The sequence below is a fragment of the Gopherus flavomarginatus genome, chromosome 3 (genome assembly GCF_025201925.1).
Source record: "Gopherus flavomarginatus isolate rGopFla2 chromosome 3, rGopFla2.mat.asm, whole genome shotgun sequence".
Lineage (NCBI taxonomy): Eukaryota > Metazoa > Chordata > Testudines > Testudinidae > Gopherus > Gopherus flavomarginatus.
In genome coordinates, this window is record NC_066619.1 from 58,420,424 (window position 1) to 58,441,170 (window position 20,747).

General features: G+C 38.9%; 2 protein-coding genes across 3 annotated transcripts in view; one reads left to right on the forward strand and one right to left on the reverse strand.

Moving 5' to 3' along the window:
• Window positions 1-10,427, forward strand: part of POLR3G (RNA polymerase III subunit G) — a 45,529-nt gene extending 35,102 nt beyond the window's left edge. Inside the window, exons 6-9 of one of the 2 annotated variants that reach the window (XM_050943938.1) lie at window positions 1,012-1,062; window positions 5,173-5,243; window positions 7,099-7,233; window positions 8,024-10,427. In XM_050943938.1, coding sequence (XP_050799895.1) covers window positions 1,012-1,062; window positions 5,173-5,243; window positions 7,099-7,233; window positions 8,024-8,110 — 344 coding nt within the window. In that variant the 3' untranslated portion in view covers window positions 8,111-10,427. The remainder of the gene's footprint in view (window positions 1-1,011; window positions 1,063-5,172; window positions 5,244-7,098; window positions 7,234-8,023) is intronic. The other variant, XM_050943940.1, reaches the window with a different exon arrangement.
• Window positions 10,428-13,054: 2,627 nt separating this feature from the next.
• Window positions 13,055-20,414, reverse strand: LYSMD3 (LysM domain containing 3). Its single transcript, XM_050943931.1, is given in 3 exon segments — window positions 13,055-16,809; window positions 16,812-17,370; window positions 19,958-20,414. Coding segments are annotated over 3 exon segments (912 nt in total). The 5' UTR covers window positions 20,216-20,414; the 3' UTR covers window positions 13,055-16,714.
• Window positions 20,415-20,747: the final 333 nt, after the last annotated feature.

Genomic DNA, 20,747 nt, shown 5'->3' on the forward strand with positions numbered 1-20,747 from the left:
GGTTTGAGTTGCTTTACTGCCCACACAGTTCATAGCATCACATAGTATTGTTCAGTGGGTGTCAGTTTTTTGCTTAGATATGCAATGGGATGTCTTTTACCCACTTCCCCGTCCTGTATTGGCACAGCTCCCAACCCCCTCTGTAAGCACAATTCTTCAAAGGTTTTTCTGTCAAGATCTTCCTGTGATCCTGGCTCACTCATTGTAACTGATTTTTAATCCTTAAACTCTCCAATATCAAAATTAATTTTTGATCCAAAAACCCAATTAATGTGTGGTAATGTATATCCAAGCCAGACTATGCCACCGTGACTGGAGTCCCACGGGAGCCAACTGAGGTCACTCAATTAAAGTGAACTGCAAAGAATGGTCATATGTTACACCCAGTTTCTCCATTTTAAAACAATGCCAGTCAAATGGAATTTGCAACCTTTCTAAATTGTGTATTCCTTGTGGAGGTGTAGACATATGTTTTATCACTGCAAACTTGACAAACCTGTGTTTGAGCTGCCTGAAAAAATAAATCAGATTTTTTTTTCCCCTTTGTTTGCAACTCAGTGTCTCAGACTTGCATCACATTTTCCTCAAAATATTCAAGCTTGAGCTGAGGATTAACATGAGACATTTAATCAATGAAAATTTGTGGTATCAGTGACCTGAAGATTTAGGGTTTGCAATGGAAAGATCAGCTCAGCTTTATCTATATGTAAATTAAAGGTTATTAGATTCATTTATGTCTGAACTTCAGTTGCTTCTTTGGGGCAGAAACTCTTTTTTGTTATATGGGTCTGATTCTGTAAATCTTTACAATAGGGCTAAACTTCAAGTACACAGCTAGTGTGTTGACTTCAATGGGACTAGCTGCATACCAAAGATTTGAGCCTGTTTGCAGTATCAGAATCTATATTTATACTGCACCAAGCACAATAGGACCTCAACCCTCATGGAGTCCTTTGGGCACTAATACAAATAAATAATAGTTCCTATATCGTAAAATTATTTCTTATGCAGATTGGCGAAGACTTCCAAGAGAGATGAAGCCAAGGAAAAAGACCAAAAAAGGTAGCTGATGTAGTTTTAAGGAGCATTCACAATACCTAGCAATTAGGTGTGAGAGAGACTATTGTTCGAGCTGGTTGAAAATAAAACAGTGGTAATAATTTTTGAAACATTTTGATTAGGTTATTTTTTGGTAATTTTTTTTAAACATTTGACTGGTCTATTTATTGTTTTATAGGATGCTTTCAGAACTACCAAAAAATTAAATTTTGATATTTTAAGAAAATAATAGTGAACTTATTGGAGCTGATGTATCTGCATTTCCAGCTTTTCATACCAATATGTCTTTGAATGCTGATGGGGTAGCGCTGAGTGATTTAAAAAATACTTGTATGCTTTTGCTGTTGCTTTCAGAAGTTTGCAAACATCTTTAACCACTGTTTTCCCATACTCCATGATTTTTTTTCCTGCTTGTGATTTGGTTGGCTCTTCTGTTTATTTTAGTTTTTGTACGTGATTTAATGTAACTTCTGTTTTTCCCTATTTTTCCTTTTTTGTTTATTTTCTGCTCTCTTTGACAGAATTATGAATCAGATCCTTCAACAGCAGTTAGAGCTGGTACTGGTTGCTCTTAAAGAGAAAGGAGTTTAATTTTCACTACAAAATGTCATGAAATGTATTTATTTTTCAGTGTTTCCTAGTATGCATGACCATTATTCTGATTTTCTCTAGAGAACTATTGTTTTGTCGACGTAAAGCAACCCTTTGACTGGTACCTAGATGTCTGTTATGTATAATTTATTTACTTTCATTAGCTCTTGTCCGAGTCTTTAGTGTGTCATCTGTCAGTTCAAGGATAAAATAGAACGCCAAAGCTTGAATGTGCAGTAGTCATGGAGACTGGCTCATCTGAAAGCGCTCTTCCTTTTAAGAGCCTCATTGAGAAGCATGGTGCTAAAAGTAGAGTGCAAGCATTCTACTGGAAATTAAATTCTTATTGTCAAGATCGTCAGAGAAGAATAACCAGTGTATAGCTATTGTTCAAAAATGTAATTAGTGCTGTATTTATACAGACTTTGAGCCAGTAATTAGCTCTCCCAGATCCTAAGAAAATCAGCTGCTGGTTTGTTCCTTTGCTAGAGTGACATTAAATGATGACCATAAACATAGGCTCAAAGTCACTGCCTATTAAGACATATTTTTATTCATTTGATCTCACACCAAAAGTGACCATTTTTCTCTTTAATAGCAACAACAAAAATCAGTTGAACAGTTTAACTTCTGTGAGCATAAGAAAGATACAGATTACTTTAAAAAAAAAAAAAGTTCAAACAGCACTAAAGTTAATATAGAATCCTTTCAGAAAACATACACTGCGGAGATTTGTAGAAAGGTGGCCACTAACACATTAGTACATTACATCATCTTGGCATATTCTGAGAACAATAATCTAGATCAGTGGTTCTCAAACTTTTTAGCAGGACTCCCGTTTTGATTTAAAATTTTTCACAGAACAACAAGCTAATTTTCTAATTTTCCCCTGCTCTGCCCCAGACCCCACTCCATCGCTTTCCCAAGACCCCACCCCTGCTCCTCCTCTTCCCTGCCTCTTTTCACCCTTCCCCGAGCGTGCTCTGTCCCCGCTCCCCCTCCCAGCTCCTCCTGCACGCCGCTGAACAGCTGTTCTGTGGCATGCAAGAGGCACTAGGACGGAGTGGGAGGGGTTGATTAGTGAGGGTGAAGGCCCCAGATGTGACTCACGGATCTCTGGAATAAGGGCCTCAGTTTGAGAACCACTGATCTAGATAACATATTATAATCCAGTCAAATGTGTGTGTTTTTAGAGGAGGGTGGTAGTTTTTGGGTTGTTTGTTTTTCCCCTCTTAGTGCAAGTCAGTTTTTCTATCTTGGAATCCAACCCAACTTGCTTCACCCATTCTAACTATATATGTTACTGGGAGTGATTTTACTTCTGGATAATGACATTGCCATGACTTAAAGGGCAGTTGCATCTCTATTCCTTTTCTGGTCTGAGAGCACTCCGTCATGTTTTAGGCTTCATGCCTTTATCTCCCAGGAGTGGAATTCTGAAGTTCCGCCCCTCTGAGATCCTGCCCTTTGCTACATCATGATGTGTTTCAACCATGCGTACCCAGCAGGTGCAACTGTGTTTGGCATCTTTGGTTCTGCACTTCAAAAAACTGTGACCAGGTGTATGTAGTGACCTTAGAACCAACATATTATTTATTTTAACAGAAAGAACAAAGCATTTAGAGAAAAAGGATTGTAAGATAATAGTTTTACATGCCTAAAACCCTGCCGTCTTGATGGTGAGCTAGGCAGGCCTAACTGCTTCAGACCCCCCAATGAGTGTCTGTGTCCACCTGGTTCTCCTGAACAAATCTTCTCCGCCTTCTCTCCCCCGTTCCCCCCCGCAAAAAAAAGAACCAAAAAAACCCCCAACAACCATCTGCTGAGAGTTTCTTTTTAAACTGCTATAGTCCTTTAGATTTTCTGGTTCTCAGGCCTTCTCCTTAGTGGCATTGTTTTTTAACAGCCCTCAAATGTTTTTGGAGAAGTGGCTTATCTTAAGCCATTCTGTTCCCTTCCTGTTTGCTTTCCTTATAGCCCTCTATAAAACTAAACCAGTATATTCACAAACAAGCATCCTCATAATCATGTAAACATACAGTTCATAAATTTATTACATAGCAGCTCCACTTGCATCAAAGATGTATTGTGTTGGATTGTAAGAGATATGCTAAAAATAATATTTCCTTGTTGCCACAGCATCCCTATCTAGATAAAATATTCAAGTGAGCATCGAAACTGTCAACAACAAATGCTTCCTACATAACAAATCTATATCTTTCTGTCAGTCTTTAGTCTTTTCTCAAAAGCTAGTCCAGATAAAACAAGATCCGGTTGTGTTCCAGTATACTTGAAAAACCACACAGCCTCCAACGCTTTATATAAGTTTCCTATCCTCATCATTCAATAAGTGAAGAGTAAGTCTTGTAATTCTAGGGAGGTTATGTTGCATTCTTTTTACAAGAAAAAGAGCTTGAATCCCTACTACAAATCTCCTCTCCTTTTCTACTATGGCACTATGACTGCCATCGCTATAATTTTGCAGTTTGGCTCTTGTAGGTTATCACATAAAGAGGAATTAATGCTATATCCCCATTTGAGAAATCCTCGTCTAGTGGTTAATGCAGAGGACATGGGATCTAAAGATCCGAGTTCTATTCTTGGCTTTTCCATTGACATCCTAATTACTTTTGTATAGTCACATGGGACTTGACATTTTTTAAAATTAGGGCCTAAAGTGCTCGGTGTCTACATTGTCATTCCAAAAATGGAGCTGCCTCTTAGGAGTCATTATTTTACAGTTATACTGTAGGCAAGGCCCTTCCATAGCCTGATTTAAAACAAAGTCCAAGTACCTACGTAGAATTAAAAGCTCACTCTTTTGTGGGGTATGGTTTTATTAACAAAGAATGAAATAAAGTAAAGGTCATCTCAAGCCTTTTCTACAGGCTTGGCCTAGGATTTATATGTCAAGATTGCTTAGTCAACACCCTAGGTTATTTCTCCCTAAAGAGAAACATCTACTTCACTTATATCTATGTAACAAGCAACCTGGAGTCAGCAGAAGCTACTTAGCCCTTTCTCAGCTGGATCAACAGCTGTTAAGATGGCAGGATGTTTGAAGGTGAGGACTACCAGTCTGCTACAAACACCTACTATGATCTCGAAGCTACATGTGCTGTACAAGAATTAAAATGATATTCAGGGGATTTCTAATATATTTAAGATGATAGAAAATGACAGTAATACATATTTTCTTCTGTATGTTCTTCACCAGCTTTGAATATATGTTTGAAAATTATTTGACTGAAGCGTAATATCATAATTTGGACAAATGCCTATTCAAAGTTGAGTTTCAGATCTGCCCTAATTAGGGAAAAGTGCAACATTTACATAAATTGGGCTATTGCAATTCAGTGCAGGGTAAAGGATTTGCAATTGTAAAGCAAGGATATAGCACAGACATTACATTAATTTGCCATGAGAGATGTTAACAGTGTTGTAATATCTAACAGTCAGCAATGTGTATTATCTACATAGGAATTAAGAAGGTACATTAGGCAATTTATTATTTTACTTCAGCAGGTGGAAAAATGAAAAAAGCAAAAGTTGCCACACCCAAAAGTAATGTGGATGTGTTGAAAAAAATTGAGGTAAGACCTATTGGATGCAAAAGATGCAGTTTCTCTATATAGCCTCTGTTATGCAATACAGGATTACTCCCAAGGGAACTCTGGACCAAAAAATTAAAAATGCTGTGCACAATATTTTAAAATTCTGCATGTTTTGTCTGTCAAAACACTCTGGTTTCAATTATTTAGGTAATTTATTTAAACTACACTGCAATGGATGGAGATTGGGAGTGGGGAGCATTGGAGGAAATCCCCAAGCCCCTTGCCTAATAGTAATGTAGTTAGGTTTGATCCTTTATTTCTTGTTAATAGTCAACAGATAGATGCAGCCATATGCTCAGTGTTACATCATAGGCAACTGAAGAACAAGTGAAGCTGGGGAATCAAATTCACAATTTATATTGACTTCTGACCATCTGCAGAAAGGTCAGTAGTAAACAGTTCATGGAGCAAATTTGTAGAGGAATTTTTTTCAGTCCAAAATTTAGACCAGTTCTAATCACTAAAGCACCATAAGCATTTATAAGCCATATTGTCCTTTACACCACTCTGGCAATAAAAAGAAGCATTAAAACTTTTACATCTCTTTTATACTCCTGGGGGAAATCACAGGACAATGGCAACAATTCACTAAGCAGGCAGGCTGCTACATTCCGCTCTGCCTGAGTGGAGAGAGCCTGCCCCATGCCTACCTCCTCAGAAACACCGCAAAGCCCTGCCCCTCCACGCCAAGCATGCTGCAATAGCGAGCAAGAGGGACAGTGTGCCACTCTCACATGCATGACTGGCCAGACCAGACCCCCTCCCAGCTGCGATTTACATCTCAACTGGCTGCTCCAGGTGCCTGAACTGACCTGCCTGCACTGCTCAGGAGAGGTGTTTGTCCGCTCTTTTGGCTTCCCTTTGCTTCCTCATCAGAAGTCACTTTTCTGCTGGGAAACAAAGAAATCTGTAGGGGACATAAATTCTGTGTATGTGCAGTGACACAGAATTCCCCCAGGAGTAAAGCTGCAGGAAGAGAATTCAATAGCTATTACATCTCAATCATCCTACACTGGGTGGGACATCTCACACTTTAGCCATTTCTCTGGCCTTGCTTTGCCTTGCTGACACATGACTGTATGGTATCTGAAGAGATGGGATGAGGACTGTCTCTGTCACCAAACTTTGTGGTGATTCCGCTCTATACAGTTCTGCTTTTTGGCCCTTTGAACAAGATGTCTGGCTGGTCATTCTCACTGGGAAGGGATGTGGCTTAATTGAACAAAAGGGTTCTCTGAAAGGACAACAGGAGAACTTGGTTGAAGTGCCTTCCCGAAAGGGAAGGAGAGGTCTATCAGTGCCCTCTCAACCTACCAATGTTGCAAATAAACCCATATGGTGAGTTGAGAAGAGAAGGAGTGTGGAGGGGACACAATGGCTGGGCAAATTGGGAGGAAATTTTGACCATAATTGTCAAAGTATGTGTTGAACACAATGGTATTAAGAGGTTGAGAGGCAGAGTTGCTGTGTGTCTTTGTCTGATTTAGTACATAAGCACATTGGAGCAGATGTTATGTGGTGTTCTTTGTCTTATAAAGCACCATGTGTGCTTGCACAAGTAATTGCCACTTTACCCTATGATAACGGGGAAGGGAACTCAGCACTGGAGTACTGCACCAAATGTGCTAAAAACGTAATGGCTAGTATTTGGTCTAATAAGTCCTAGGAAAATCCTGACACTTAGTTAAGTGACATGATTGCCTGTTATTTCTACACCATTGTTTGGTTAGTTGCCTTATTATTAGTTTAAATACAACAAAATTAAACTTTGCATTTTGATAGCATGGAGGATATGTTGTTGCTAGATACCTTAACATGTTCTGACTTGTGACAGGAGTTGGAAAAGAAAGGTGATGAAGAAAAATCTGATGAGGAAAAGGAGAAAGAAAAAGATAAAGAGGGTGAAGAAGAAGAAGAAGAAGAAGCAGGAAATGAACAAGAAGAATATGATGAAGAGGAACACGAAGAGGTACAGGTTCCTTTTCCAGCTCTAACAAAACAGAGCCTATTTGTTAGAGGTAAATATGATGATAGGAATGATGACTGAAACCAAGTTTACCAACAAAGGTATTAGCTGTTCTGCATTAGAGGAAAAGTTGGTATGAGAGAGGCACTATTACGTGGACAATCTGCACATTATGCTGCTTAGTGCTGTGATTGATTTTAATAGGTTCTGTTAGATATGTTAGTATCACCAAATTATTGCAAAATCTTGTTTCAGCAGTTAGGAGTGACTCCTGTCACTAACAATCGATGCAGCACTTTGTCAGTGATACAGATAAATAATGACAAGTTTATAGTGATACTTTTACAAAGACCTAAGACAGTTTTTCGTAACATGCTTGTCTTAGTTCCCCAATATTATGGTGGCTGTTGGCATCTGAAAACAACAGATTTTTTAAAAAAATAAAATAAAACAAGCTCCAGATTGTATCTCAGGCTATATTGGCGTGTGACCCAAATGGCTCATTGCCTTAGGTAACTGTGGCTCCTCCAGGAAAGAAAGTGTTAGAGGCACCATGGGTGTGTCCATGTATAGACAATCAAACTTTAAACATCCCGAAATGTTGGTCTTTTCCTTTCTCATCAAACTTGGAAAGGAGGATGTAACCCTGCATATTCTTCTTTCAAAATCATACTGTATTCTCCTGATTAGCATTATAAGGCAATGTGCCTTGTTTAATAATGGTGCATTTAATTGTCTCAACTACATCAGTAGTAACTTAAAGTATTTTGATCTATAATGTATTTTCATTTAGGAAAACGACTACATTGCTTCATATTTTGAAGATGGCGATGACTTTGGTGCTGGCAGTGACGACAATATGGATGAAGCAACCTATTAGTTATTTGTATTAGATTGTGTCCTACCCTGGCCTTCTAATACATCCACTAAACCATTTGGACCCAGTTGTAGGTGGGCTGAGCACTCACAACTCTTGATGCGGCTAGTTGGAGTTGGAGTGCTGAGTTCACCCTCAGATGAAAGGGCATTTTTTTTTCTGATTTATTTAACGGAGTTGAAAAATGGGAGACCTAGCTGCCATATTCTGTTCTTCCAAAATGCTTTGGAGACAGGTATTTATCACTGCAAGGTTCTCTGTATTTGTACTATGTATGCCTTTGTATTGCCTCTGCTGCACTGGAAAAGAATATGCATTTTGACTGAATTGTGCCTAAGCATTTGCACTTCTCTCCATTCTATGCATGGGTGGAATCAAATCCTGTTCCGAATTTGAAGTCATACTTCAGAGGATACTAAAGTCAGTAGTGAAACTTGTATTGACTTAAGTGAACCAGGATTTGGTCCTTTCTGAACACAAGCTGTTCCTACTTAGCTGCTGACTTTCTAAAGGAATTTATTATAATTTCTGTAATCAGGGGATTGAAATATAACTGAACACTGAGCACTTTCATGAACAAAGTAGCCTAGAAGTACTTTGGTACTGTGGACTAACAAGGTAAGGAGATAATTTTGAAAGGCTCTTGCATTCTAATCAACAGACTTTCATAATTCAGCACTTCGACCAATAGGGAGCATCTTTCAAATCAGTGCTTGCTGGGTGTAAGGAGACTTAACAAATGAGATTAGATTGTGTTTTATGAATTACTTTTTGCTGGAAGTGAGGTCTGGGGCTAATTAGTAGCTTCATTTAGAGAGGTTTTGTGGCTGAGGTTTGAGCAAGGGATTGGAAACCAGGAAATTCTGATTTCTAGGTTTGGCTCTTCTCTGTGGCCTTGGACAAGTCCCTTAACATCTCTGCATCAGTTTCCCCAGCTGTTAAATGGGGGAAAATACTACTTCCTACCTCATAGTACTGTTGAGAGTCGATGTTCGTAAAAATACCTGCTATGTAAATCTGAAATAGTTTTCAGTTAATTTACTTCCCAGCACAGCCAAAATATCAGACAGTAAAAGAATGGTACATATAATAGAAGAGTAATATGCTATGATAAACTGTGAAGATGGTGAAAACAATACATGAATTCTATAAATATTCTATATTTGAGGATGAATATGTTGTGACTCTAATCTTTCCATTACAATAATCCTAGGAGTTATTTGTGACAATAGTTGGTAGGTACAACATTTTCAAATGTATCACTAACATTTTTGTGTTCCTAAGCAACTTAAAATAGGTCTCATTTTTTAAAAACTGTTTTGCTTTGCTTAAATTCACTCAGAATGAATAGAAAGCACTGGATCCTAAAATCTCAGCATCAGCTGAAACTGTCACAGTTTCAGTTATGGCCTTTGATGCCTTTTTGAAGTAGCCACAGGAGCTGTCTTCATAAAAGGAGAAGCATGTGGTTTTATAGAATAGGCTTTAAATTTCCTTTCTGCCAATCTTCAAGGAAATTTAAAGCTTATTCTTATTGTTTTTTGTTTCCTTCATGCTTCTGTTTTTCTCTGAAGTACTCCCAGCTGGACTCACAACTACTCTCAAAGATGGAGATGCTGAGGATAAATCTAAAGTAAAATCAACAGAAAGCATTTTAGCTGACTTGAGGATTGGGGGTGGCAGGGGGGAGCAGGTTTCAGATTTTTTAATTTAATTTAAAATTTAATAAAAATGAATAAAAAGTTGAAAATAAACTTTTTCCTCTAGAATTATTGATCTCGGAAATGTCACTAAAAGGCTCTAACCTATGCTTTTGTTGTCCCTCTGCACAAATTGGAACCTGTGTTAGCTGATCATATTAGTCCTCTTTCTTTTCGCTCTTTAGCTGCTGAGAACTAAAATGTGTTCTCATCCAGTGAGAAACTGGTTATTAGTTTAAAAAAAAATAATCTTGTAAGCTTTTAAAGTTTGTTTCTTGATGGCTGGGACACACATTTGCCAAACAATACTTTACCTCAGTGCTACCTCTGAAACAATAGAGAGATAAAATTCAGAAAAAACTATTTACCTGTACTAATAGCTGTGTAATTTAGGGCATGGCTGTATTTTTTTCCTATGTTAATTTAAATGCTCTGATAAACAAAATGTGAAGCAATTCCAAAGGATGAGACAACTAAATACAATGCAGAGCACACCTCAAATGTATATTTTAAACTTGATTATTTTTAAATATTAAATTGCTATGTAGGAAGATATAGCAAAACAATGTATAACAACTTATTTCTGTATTATTAAATACTATGCTGTATTGCAACAGAAATTTACTCTGGTCATTAATTAGGACTTTGTGTTGAAGTTAATTTTCTTATAACTAATAATGAAGAGTTGAGGACTAAAGTTTGTGGGTTTAAAAAAAATGTATAGTATGATCTGCACACAAACTGAATTTATGCACATAGGCTGCCTCTATATGGCCAGGGCCTGTCCAGTTATTTCTCTACCCATCCTTGCATGTGGGCTCCTGCACCAACTCAGGAAGAGAGAAGCTGAGAAGATGCCCTAATAAAGTTACCATCTTTGGAACACTCCAGAGGTTCTGCAACTGATCCTAATAAACTAGAGAAATACAACCTGGATGGAGCTACTACAACGCGGGTGCATATCTAGGTGGAAAAGTGTTCCCAGAGAAAAATTATCAGTGGTTCACAATCAAGCTAGACGAGTATATTGAGTGGGGTCCCATAAGGGATCACTTCTGGGTTTGGTTCTGTTCAGTATCTTCATCAGTGATTTAGATAATGGCATAGAGAGTACACTTAAAGTTTGTGGATGATACCAAGCTGGGAGGGGTTGCAAGTGCTTTGGAGGATAGGATTAAAATTCAAAATGATCTTGAGAAATGATCTGAAGTAGAGAAGAGGAAATTCAATAAAGACAAATGCAAAATACTCTTCTTACAAAGGAACAATTAATTATACACATACAAAATAGGAAATGACTGCCTAGGAAGGAGTACTGCACAAAGGAATCTCAGGGTCAGAGTGGATCACAACCTGAATATGAGTGAACAGTGTAACACAGTGTGACCAGATAGCAAGTCTGAAAAATCAGGACGGGGTGGAGGGTATTAGGAGCCCCTATATATAAAAAAAAACCACATATATGCGCACTGTCCCTATAAAATTGGGACATCTGGTCACCCTAAACACAGCAGTAAAAAAAGCAAACATCATTCTGGAATGTATTAGCAGGAGTGTTGTAAGCAAGACAGAAGTAATTCTGCTGATTAGGCCTCAACTGGACCATTATGATTTAGTCTGATCTCCATAGACCATGGAATCTAATCCACTAATTACCAGATCAAGCTCATAATTTTTGTTTGAGCTGTCACGTATCTTTTAAAAAGACATTATCTTGATTTATAGAGTTTAGCTGAACCCAGCTCAAGGTAAGTTGTCTTGTTGGAGTTTTCAGTACCAGGAGCAGAATAGGAGGGTATTTGAGGGTCTGAGTGTACAGGAATGGGGTCACCAGCAGAGGTCACTGATGTACTCTACAACACCATTGTCTCCTGCACATCACCATGAAGATGGAAGTTATTTCCTAACAATTCCAGACTCTGCCAGTAACCAGGAATCACACCAGTGTCAACCAACATGAAGACACACAGGAAATAGTACTTTAAACTCCATTTATAAAAGTGTGTTTTCAGAATGTGGAGAAAGAAGAGGTGTAATGTTACAGGCAAATATCTTCCATACGCACACACTGCTCAGGTCCCAGTGACTTGGAGAATACAATGTAGTTGTGCTGATCAAGGATGTTTTGTAAGCCAATTTAAGTATGAGGATACCCTTCCTTCCCTTTTTTGTCTGTAGTCAAGCCTTGAACCCAAAGCTGCCTTTCAGTGACCAATCTCAAGGCACCAATAACTTAGTGGTAGCTTTTTGCTATCTGTGCATTGTACCACATATACTCAGATGATCCTGCAGCCATTTATGACTTTCCCTTTAGACAGGCCTCCTTCCATTTAATCCCTGCACAGCTAGTGGGGGGAAGATGTTACAAACCCCCCTTCCATGTGGAGAAATGTGGCTATTATGGCTATAGCAGCTACCATGGCTGGTGGCAAATATAGACAACGATGCAGCAAACCACTTCAGGCCCACGCATACCTTAGCACAGCCCTTTAAGAATAAAGCTTGGTAAAATTTTATTGATTGTTCACTCTGTTGAACAGGGTCTGATACAAGAATTGAACTTAGCAGCATACCTGCGACTGTCTACCTCTCAAAGGGAAAGATGAAGATGAGAGCATTAAACTATACTGTTCAAGGTCTGCACGAAACGTAGAACTACTTTTCAAATAGCATTCCAAAATTGGCACAGTCCCTTTAATTATTTAGAATATGATTAATATTCCACAATGGTAGCAGAGTGAACAAAACAAAACATTGTTTACTCGGGTTTAAGAAAACTTCTGACTCTGGCTAACAATTGTACAAAGTTAAATAGGATTTCAGCTGCAAATTCCTAGGACAATGGCAGGTGAAAGTATAATATACCACTAGAAAGGTAGTTTTGCCAGCCTGTGAAAGTGTTGGCATCTGAAAATTAGCTTAATAACGGGGGTTATTTTTCTTGGGCCTGTTTTTTAAAACTGCCTCACTCACCTCATGGTTTTTAGGTAGGTCAAAGGCAGTCATTTATCTGAAATTGAGAGTCTACTCATACAAGAGGGGGTGAATAACCATACTGTAACGTCATAATACCAATAGATATGAATATTGGACTGAGATCTACACAACATATAAACAGAGATATTAACCAACTTAAAGAGTTTAGTTTGAGGTTGTACATAGGCTAACCAATATCAGCTTGAGAGACAAGTGTGCAAGTTCCTCAGGAAAGCAGATGCAGGGACAAGAACATGCCGTCAAGTTCACATTTCGCTGCACACAAAAGTATTTTATTAGAATGCTCGGAGCTCTCCCAAAACTATGAAGCAAGTAAAAGGAACAAAAGGTTTAATAAGAGGCTTACATCTTCAGCACTGCATTATTTCACATCTAATTACATTTTGATCCTGTATAAAATACTTTGTTATACAAAGACCATTTGTGGTAGTGTACTCCAAAAATATATCAGATTTAAATAAAACATTTACATATGTGCCAACAGTGCAATATGCACTTAGATAAAAATTGACTTCCTGAGCAAATCATGTTTTATATTTAATTTAAAGCATGATTCTTCACTTGAATGCACCATGTAGTAAATTTCTTTACAATTCCAACTTCACTGTTGAAACAGTTGTGACAGGAGTCTGGCTTTACCACTTCACTACTAACTATTAAGTGTAAATCTGTATCACAAAGCGCAATCAGCTAGTTTACTGCTACAGGTAAATAACTGATACTGCAGTATCTGTCATAGTTTGGAAAAGACAGTACAATTGCAACAGAACAAGGCTACCCACAAAGAAGCAAATTGAAATTCATGCAAGCAACTCCCTTTAGTACTAAACAGGAGTCCTATATTCAAGGGAAACCTATGGTAGACTCTGATAAAATTAACTTTCTGCTCTTAAAAATGTTATATAAGCTAATTGAATGTTGTTCAAAACAAGTATTTTTTCAAAAACTACTTTAAAAGATAAGGTTTATACCTTTGCTGCAGTACACATTTTTTAAGGAAGAACTCATTGACAATAAGTCACAAGTCTTCTCAGACCTTAAAAAACACAAATTTGACTTGTGAGAGATGTAGCAAAACAAAGGCTCTTAGTATATAATGCCAGAGCAATGTCTCTTTTCTTGTATTTTAACAGTATAGAACCCGTTCATATTCTAATTCAAGATATGACCAAATCTGATTACAATCTATTACCAAAATATTAGCAATTTAACATTTTCTTTTGTCTGCTCATGTGTATGCAATGAGTCACACTTACTGAAAATAACTCGTATGCAGTGTATCTTCTGAAAATCCCAAACAACCTAATTTCATGTTTTCAGCTTGTTAATAATTCTCTTGAGTTTTTTATTGTGATGAAAGGACCAATCTGGCATCATAAAGCATTAACATTTTGTAATTCCAAAATTAATCATTGCCATAGGGGCAAGAGGTTAGTTAAGGCAAGCAAAAGGAGCAAACCTAAGTTTGCTCAGAGCACAGAATTGTATTCTATGCTTAAAGAGTTCCTACATAGATATGATTTCTATTAAGGCACCTTCAAAGTAATGTTGAAATCCTAGATTAAAGCAATCAACTGTTTCTAAACTTCAACTGTTTAATGTTTGACCTATTATGTTTGTAACAAAAGATTTTAAAACCATTTCTAAAACAAAACAAATGTTAAATAATTCCTACTTGTATGGCTAGTTTGGTCTTCTCTGGAAGAAATTTTGCATCAAATTCTTCTGAGCGCAGCCACTTTATCAAACAATTCAGAATAGCTCCAAAATAAAAATTCACAGGATCAAAGTGTACTTCCACCTGCCACCAAATTTTAGACAACTTCAGCCTTAAAATGCAATTTTTGTATTGTCAAGTTTTACAATTTTTAAATAAAAACACAGCCAGTTAACCATGTTTGCCTCATTTAACAAACTGCATTTGCCCTCCTTAAAATCTGTAAGACATCAGAATTTCTAAATAAAGTTTTTTAAGTACTGCATCTTTTAAAAGGTATGTCCATTTCTCAGAATCACTTGTTTATACTGTACACTTGGACAAGATGCTTTTTAAATACAAAATATAACATCGAAGAGAAGTATTTTTCACTCAAGTCTCTTTTGCTGCCAAAGCCTATCCATTTACTCACATGGTAAAGTAATTGTGAGTGGAGGATAACAGTGATAACTTTGCTTCAGGGGGCAAATACAATGAGATTTAGTGTAAGTTATAGGCACTATCTTAATTCATATTTTAATAAATCCCTATAAAGGAATACATAACTACCTTCCCTTTCCTCTTTAAACAAAAATTAGGAAGTTGAAAACTAATTTTCCTCTTCTCTAGCTGTATATTTCTTAGGAAAAATTTATGTGACTGCTTAAATGCAGAGACTAGCCTTCTTCAGGGGAAGAAATTTAAGAGCACAAGAGACTGACAAGGATCATGCGGGCAGTAAGGCACTGCCAGCAGCTGCATCATCACCGCAGGCCAAATTTCTCTTTTAGGTTCCACAGGGTTTCCCTCTGAAGTGTTGTGAGAGTGGGTCGAAAAAGAGTGGTGCTTCTGAAGCCCTCCTATATATTACCATATGCATCCACTCAGATACCTGAAAACACCAGCTGTTTCAACCGAGGAAAACCAGTTTTCTGCACTGTATAATGTAATTAGAAGAGTATTTCCTTAATAATACAAAAAAGGTAAGGAGCCCTGGAAGGAAATGCTACATCCCTTGGATTGTTTTCCCATACAAGTAGTTGAACAGAAAAAGGCATGTTATTTAGCCAAATTTCTAGTTATTCAAATGTGAGCAGCTAATTATTACACAGGACAAGAACTCCCGTCTCAACAACTGGATTGTGTTTAGGCATCAGAGCATAGCTCACTTATACACAAAGTGACCTCAAGCAAGCTTCTGAAGTACATTTAAAAAAGAGGGCTTATGAACCTATTGACTGGATTGCAGCAGAAAATGAGACCCAGTCTGAATACTGGGCCTTACTTGTAGTAAAGTAAGTTTCCTTATACTCAAAGGAGGAATTTAATAAACTGTTTGGTTGTGCACTGATTGTGAAAAGCTCACAAACTTCTATTAAATGTCTTTGCAATCTCACCACTTGATGTCTATTACATAATGCAGTAGTTATAGGGCAAAAAGTCCAACATAAGCAGTGCCCTATCAGTCTACTAAGCTTAATTTGATACATCTTTCTAGTCAGTCAACAGTAGTTCTCAGCCCAACATTCATTTTCCTTTCAGAAAGTTTCACACTGATCTAAGGAAAAAAGTGGTTTGAACTTTATATATGGAAAAGGTTTTACACACAGAATTTACACCAGCCATACACTAAATATATATTCAGTGGTATACATTATGAAGTGGGAAGTAGATCTCTTCAGTTGACAGCCATAAACTGGGATATTAAGATAGCCCATGTAGCATGTACCATTAAATATATTATAAATAAAGCATGAAACAATATTTATTTTTAAAATTAAACATGCTGAAGCAGATGCATTCAGATAGCAAATTATAGTCAATTGTACTCATTTATCTCATGTTTGTCAGAACTGCATCTTAACAGCAATCGTTAATTAAAAAAACAAAACAAAACAGGTTATATTTAAATAGAAAAAAGTGCAAAGCCTTCAAAAATACCTGTTTACATACATACACATTTATTCCATGACAGTCTCACATTAAACCTGGTAATGTCATCTGTCAACATGCTTGACAGTTTAGGTGACCCACAGGATTATCTCCTATGTAAATATGGCAGGTTCCCACAACTATTAAAATAAAGGAAGCAAAGCATCCTTGTACTTTAATAGTGCCCAAAAAGAAGGAATGTATACATCAGTAATATCTATTCTTTGCATTCCAGATGCATTTTGCATTCTATACTGTTTCTCTCTTCATGTGAAAGTTATGTTATATATGTGTATAAACAACAGTCTCCTGGGACTTTCCATTGTAATGCTGAAGCTCCTCCTCACTCTCAACATTCATGATGTTTGCTGGATTTATTCCATTTGTTTTTGTTGTGATGGTGCTGTGACTAGTGAGTGGGCAGATTCCATTGTAGAATGGTGACTAACGTCCACTTTCACTAAAACCTCATAATATAAAAGATAAAAAACTGGAGTTATTATGCCAATCACCAACATTATCACCACTGCTGTCCACCATCCTATGCCCCAGTCTGCTCCGTAATAGGGATCTTTCCGCTTTTTGGTTTTAGCATCAGGTTCAAAGCTTATCTGCTGTGTGGATAAGGCAGAAACAACTTCATTAAGATTCTCTCTTTTCGTATCATTGCACTTTACTATTTGTTCTATATCGCGATCCACTTCTTTCAAGAAGTTGCCAACAGTCTCATTACAGGAAAATGAATCAGACGCTGGGGATGTTTCTTGGAATTCTGGGGAAAACTGAGTAGACGATAAAGGTCTTGAAACTTGCTTGCCTTTTGGAGAGCAATGCGTTTCAGTCAATACACTGAACTTCTTCACTGGAATTTTGATAGATCTCAGCGCAAAAAAATCCTGGTCAGTGATAAGATTATTAACCCTCTTGATGTCTGCAACCTGGAAATAAAAAATTAAAGCAATGTAGTTTAAACAACATGAAAGGTTTATTAAACCTGAAGAAGAGCTCTAGCCTCCCTGAGTGACAGTATACACCCCTAAAAAGGGGAATCCCACATTATAAATGGAACCCAATCAAAAATATTTTGATGCAAGACATGAAATCAAAGAGTTCCAAATACAAACTAAATTTTTGAAACAGACAAGAACTGAAGTACAGACTGGAAGGCAGGAACTGTATTCTAATGCAAATAATCACTGACTCCCTCTGAACTTGGGGGGAAAGTGTCACTCAACCTGTGTCTCAATAACTATTTATAAAAACGGAAATAATACTCCTCCCTCCCTTTCAAAGAAACGATAACCATTAGTTTATGAAGTGTTTTGCAAACAGACATACTATTACTGTCAGATGTGCCTTGGTTATTCTAGACCAGGGGTAGGCAACCTATGGCATGCATGCCAAAGGCAGCACGTGAGCTGATTTTCAGTGGCTCTCACACTGCTCAGGTCCTGGCCACCAGTCCGGGGGGCTCTGCATTTTAATTTAATTTTAAAAACCGTACTTACTTTACATACAATAATAGTTTAGTTATATATTATAGACTTATAAAAAGAGACCTTCTAAAAATGGTTAAAATGTATTACTGGCACACAAAACCTTAAATTAGAATGAATAAATGAAGACTCAGCACACCACTTCTGACAGGTTGCCGACCCGTGTTAGGGAACATCTAGGTAGATAGTTCTCCTACTTTACAAAACTACCCTCATTCATCTAAGATAGTTCTTTCATCTCTGCCTCTGTATTGCCAAGTGCAACAATAGGCATAACTCAGGGCATTAAGTCTTCCTATCCTCCCTCCCCCCTTTGAGAAAGGGCAGGGTTTCCTACAGATTTAAGAGCTCCACTTATTAACTCTCACAAAAAATATTCCACTACAGGTTACATTACAAACAGCTACAAAAAAATAAGCTTGTGAAGGGTAGAAACAAGAGAGAGAGGAGAGAAAATGATTAAAGAAGGGGTAGTTTAAAAAAGCTTTCAGTTAAAAAGTTAAGTATCTGAACATTTGATTTAAAGCTTTTCATCTTACAGGCTTGGTCTCTGTAGCAAGGCTCTCTTCCCTCCCCACCAATCCTCCCCCCGCCCAGAATAGGAGCAAAACATCTGAGAACTAGTAAACAAGGTTTCTGCTTCACTCACCAAGTTTTTTTTTAAACTGTTTTACAGACAAAATGGCTAGAGAATTGAAAGTTTACATTTTGCATGAAAAAAGCCATAAGAACACCTCTGAGCATTCCTTAGAAAATTGTTTTTTATTGACCAAGTTACGAGCTTTTGAAAGCTGCATGAGCAAATGTAGCTCAGATTTTGTACAAGTTTTTCACTGCTCTGGTCAAGAAGGCTATACTACCACACATGTACAGCTAGTTTAACTACAAAGTGAGAAGTGTACTGAAGGTTCACCTTAGCTGAGGCAAGAGCTCTGCAGAAACCCTTGGCTTGGCTCAATACTAGTAGACTATGCAAGAGTGCCAAGAAGCTAAACACTACTCATTCAAGTTAAAATTCTAAAACTGGAGATGTTGCAAAGTTAGCAGCACCCTATAGCTAATGTAAGAAGAGTGTTCTCTTGGCTCTCCTAAAGTGCATAGGGAGGGAGATAAGCTCCTAGTGATGTTATTTACATGTGCCAATACCCATTTATGGCTAGTCTTCAGAATTTCAGAGTTCTGGAGAGCAAAGTTACTCATTTTCTTCTCTCTATTTTTCTTTAAAAAAAAAAAAAAATTAAAAGTACCATATGAAAACATTTAATGAGCACTGCTGTTAGGCATCCAAATCAAGAAATGTCTCCATACAGGTTGCTCTACTATAAGTCTGCCCACTTGTGGCTATGCACTGTGGTAGACTTCAGATGCAGCCTCACCTTCTCTCTCAAACACACCACACTTTTTTCCAAAATGCATAACACCCAGGAAATGCTTTCAAGAATATAATCTGTAAAATGTAGTATGAAGATTTGGAAAATGTGACAATACATGTATTAACAACATTAAGTCCTTTTGTTGTGTTATGTGCTGCTGAAGAGCTGTCACATATCACCCCAGAGGGAGCCATAGTTCAAAGATGTGCAACGTCAGCATATTTTACACACAGTAAAGTTTTTAAACATTCTAGGTTCCATTTGGATGAAAGGTGCTACTATGCATACATTCAAGATTATAGCTAAACTAATAGTTTAAAACACTAAAACCTTTTTCTACACCATAAGGCATATACTAATATTTTGTAGCATTTCTTTAATGCTCCCAGTACCTTTTCCAGGTCCGAAGAGGAGTTCCGTATGGCTCAAAAGCTTGTCTCTCTCACCAACAGAAGCTGTCCAATAAAGATATTACCTCGCACACCTTGTCAGCCTTAACTTGGACATTTCTTGATTTCTGGGGGCTTAAATATCACGCAACTTAGCATTCGTGTTGTGCAGTTTCTGTCGGGAACACTGCATGTCCCGCTGGGCCTGAGCGGCTCATGGGCAAAAATACAAACCGCGCTGGGAACCGCTCCGTACACGAGACTCACCGAGCAACAATACTGCAGCGCTATCGCGTTTAGAGTCTCGCCTGCCTGGATGTCCTTCGTTAGCAGCACAATATCATCCAGCCGGTCCCGCGAGGTACTTCGTCGGACCTTCTCCCTCCCTCTGGGGCGCAGCTCGGACACTTCCCCGTCCTCCTCCTGCGCCTCGCTGTCCGCCTGGAGACCGTTTCCGAACGGGTAGGCGCGGCTGCTGCCCGCCGCGAGCAAGGCTCCGGCTGGGGGCTGGCTCCTCCCGGCCATTCTCTCGGGACGCCTCTACCGACAACAGAGAAACACCTGCCACCCCGGGCAGAGCCTTCAGCCGCGCCCAGCCCCCCTCGCCCACCCACTGCGCTGGCTCCGGGCGCCCAGCCGGGGCCTGCGCACGGCGCTGCTCATGTGGCGCTACACTGGGGGCGGGGCGGAGGCTCTGCCGCGCCTGGCTGGTACCTGCCCCCTCGCCGATGCCAGGGATCGCGGGACTCAGGGCAGCCGCGCCGGTCCCTCTCCAGGGGCGGCAACACTTACCTGCCGCTCCCCCAGGAACTCTTCATGGCAATGGCGCCGGGCGGCTGCCGCTCCTCAGCGCCTTCCGCGCGAGGCGGCCTCTCACGGCCGCCACGTCTGCACAGCAGCGCCGCCCCCAGCGCGCTTGAAGGGGCCTGCGCGGGGGCCCAGCCGCGCATGCGCATTGAGCGAGGGACGCTGTAGAGCGCAGTCAGCTGTTCCCTGAGCTCCAGGGGCGGGAGGTGCTCGCTGCGGCCCGCCTCCTAGAGACACGGCGCCGAGGTCC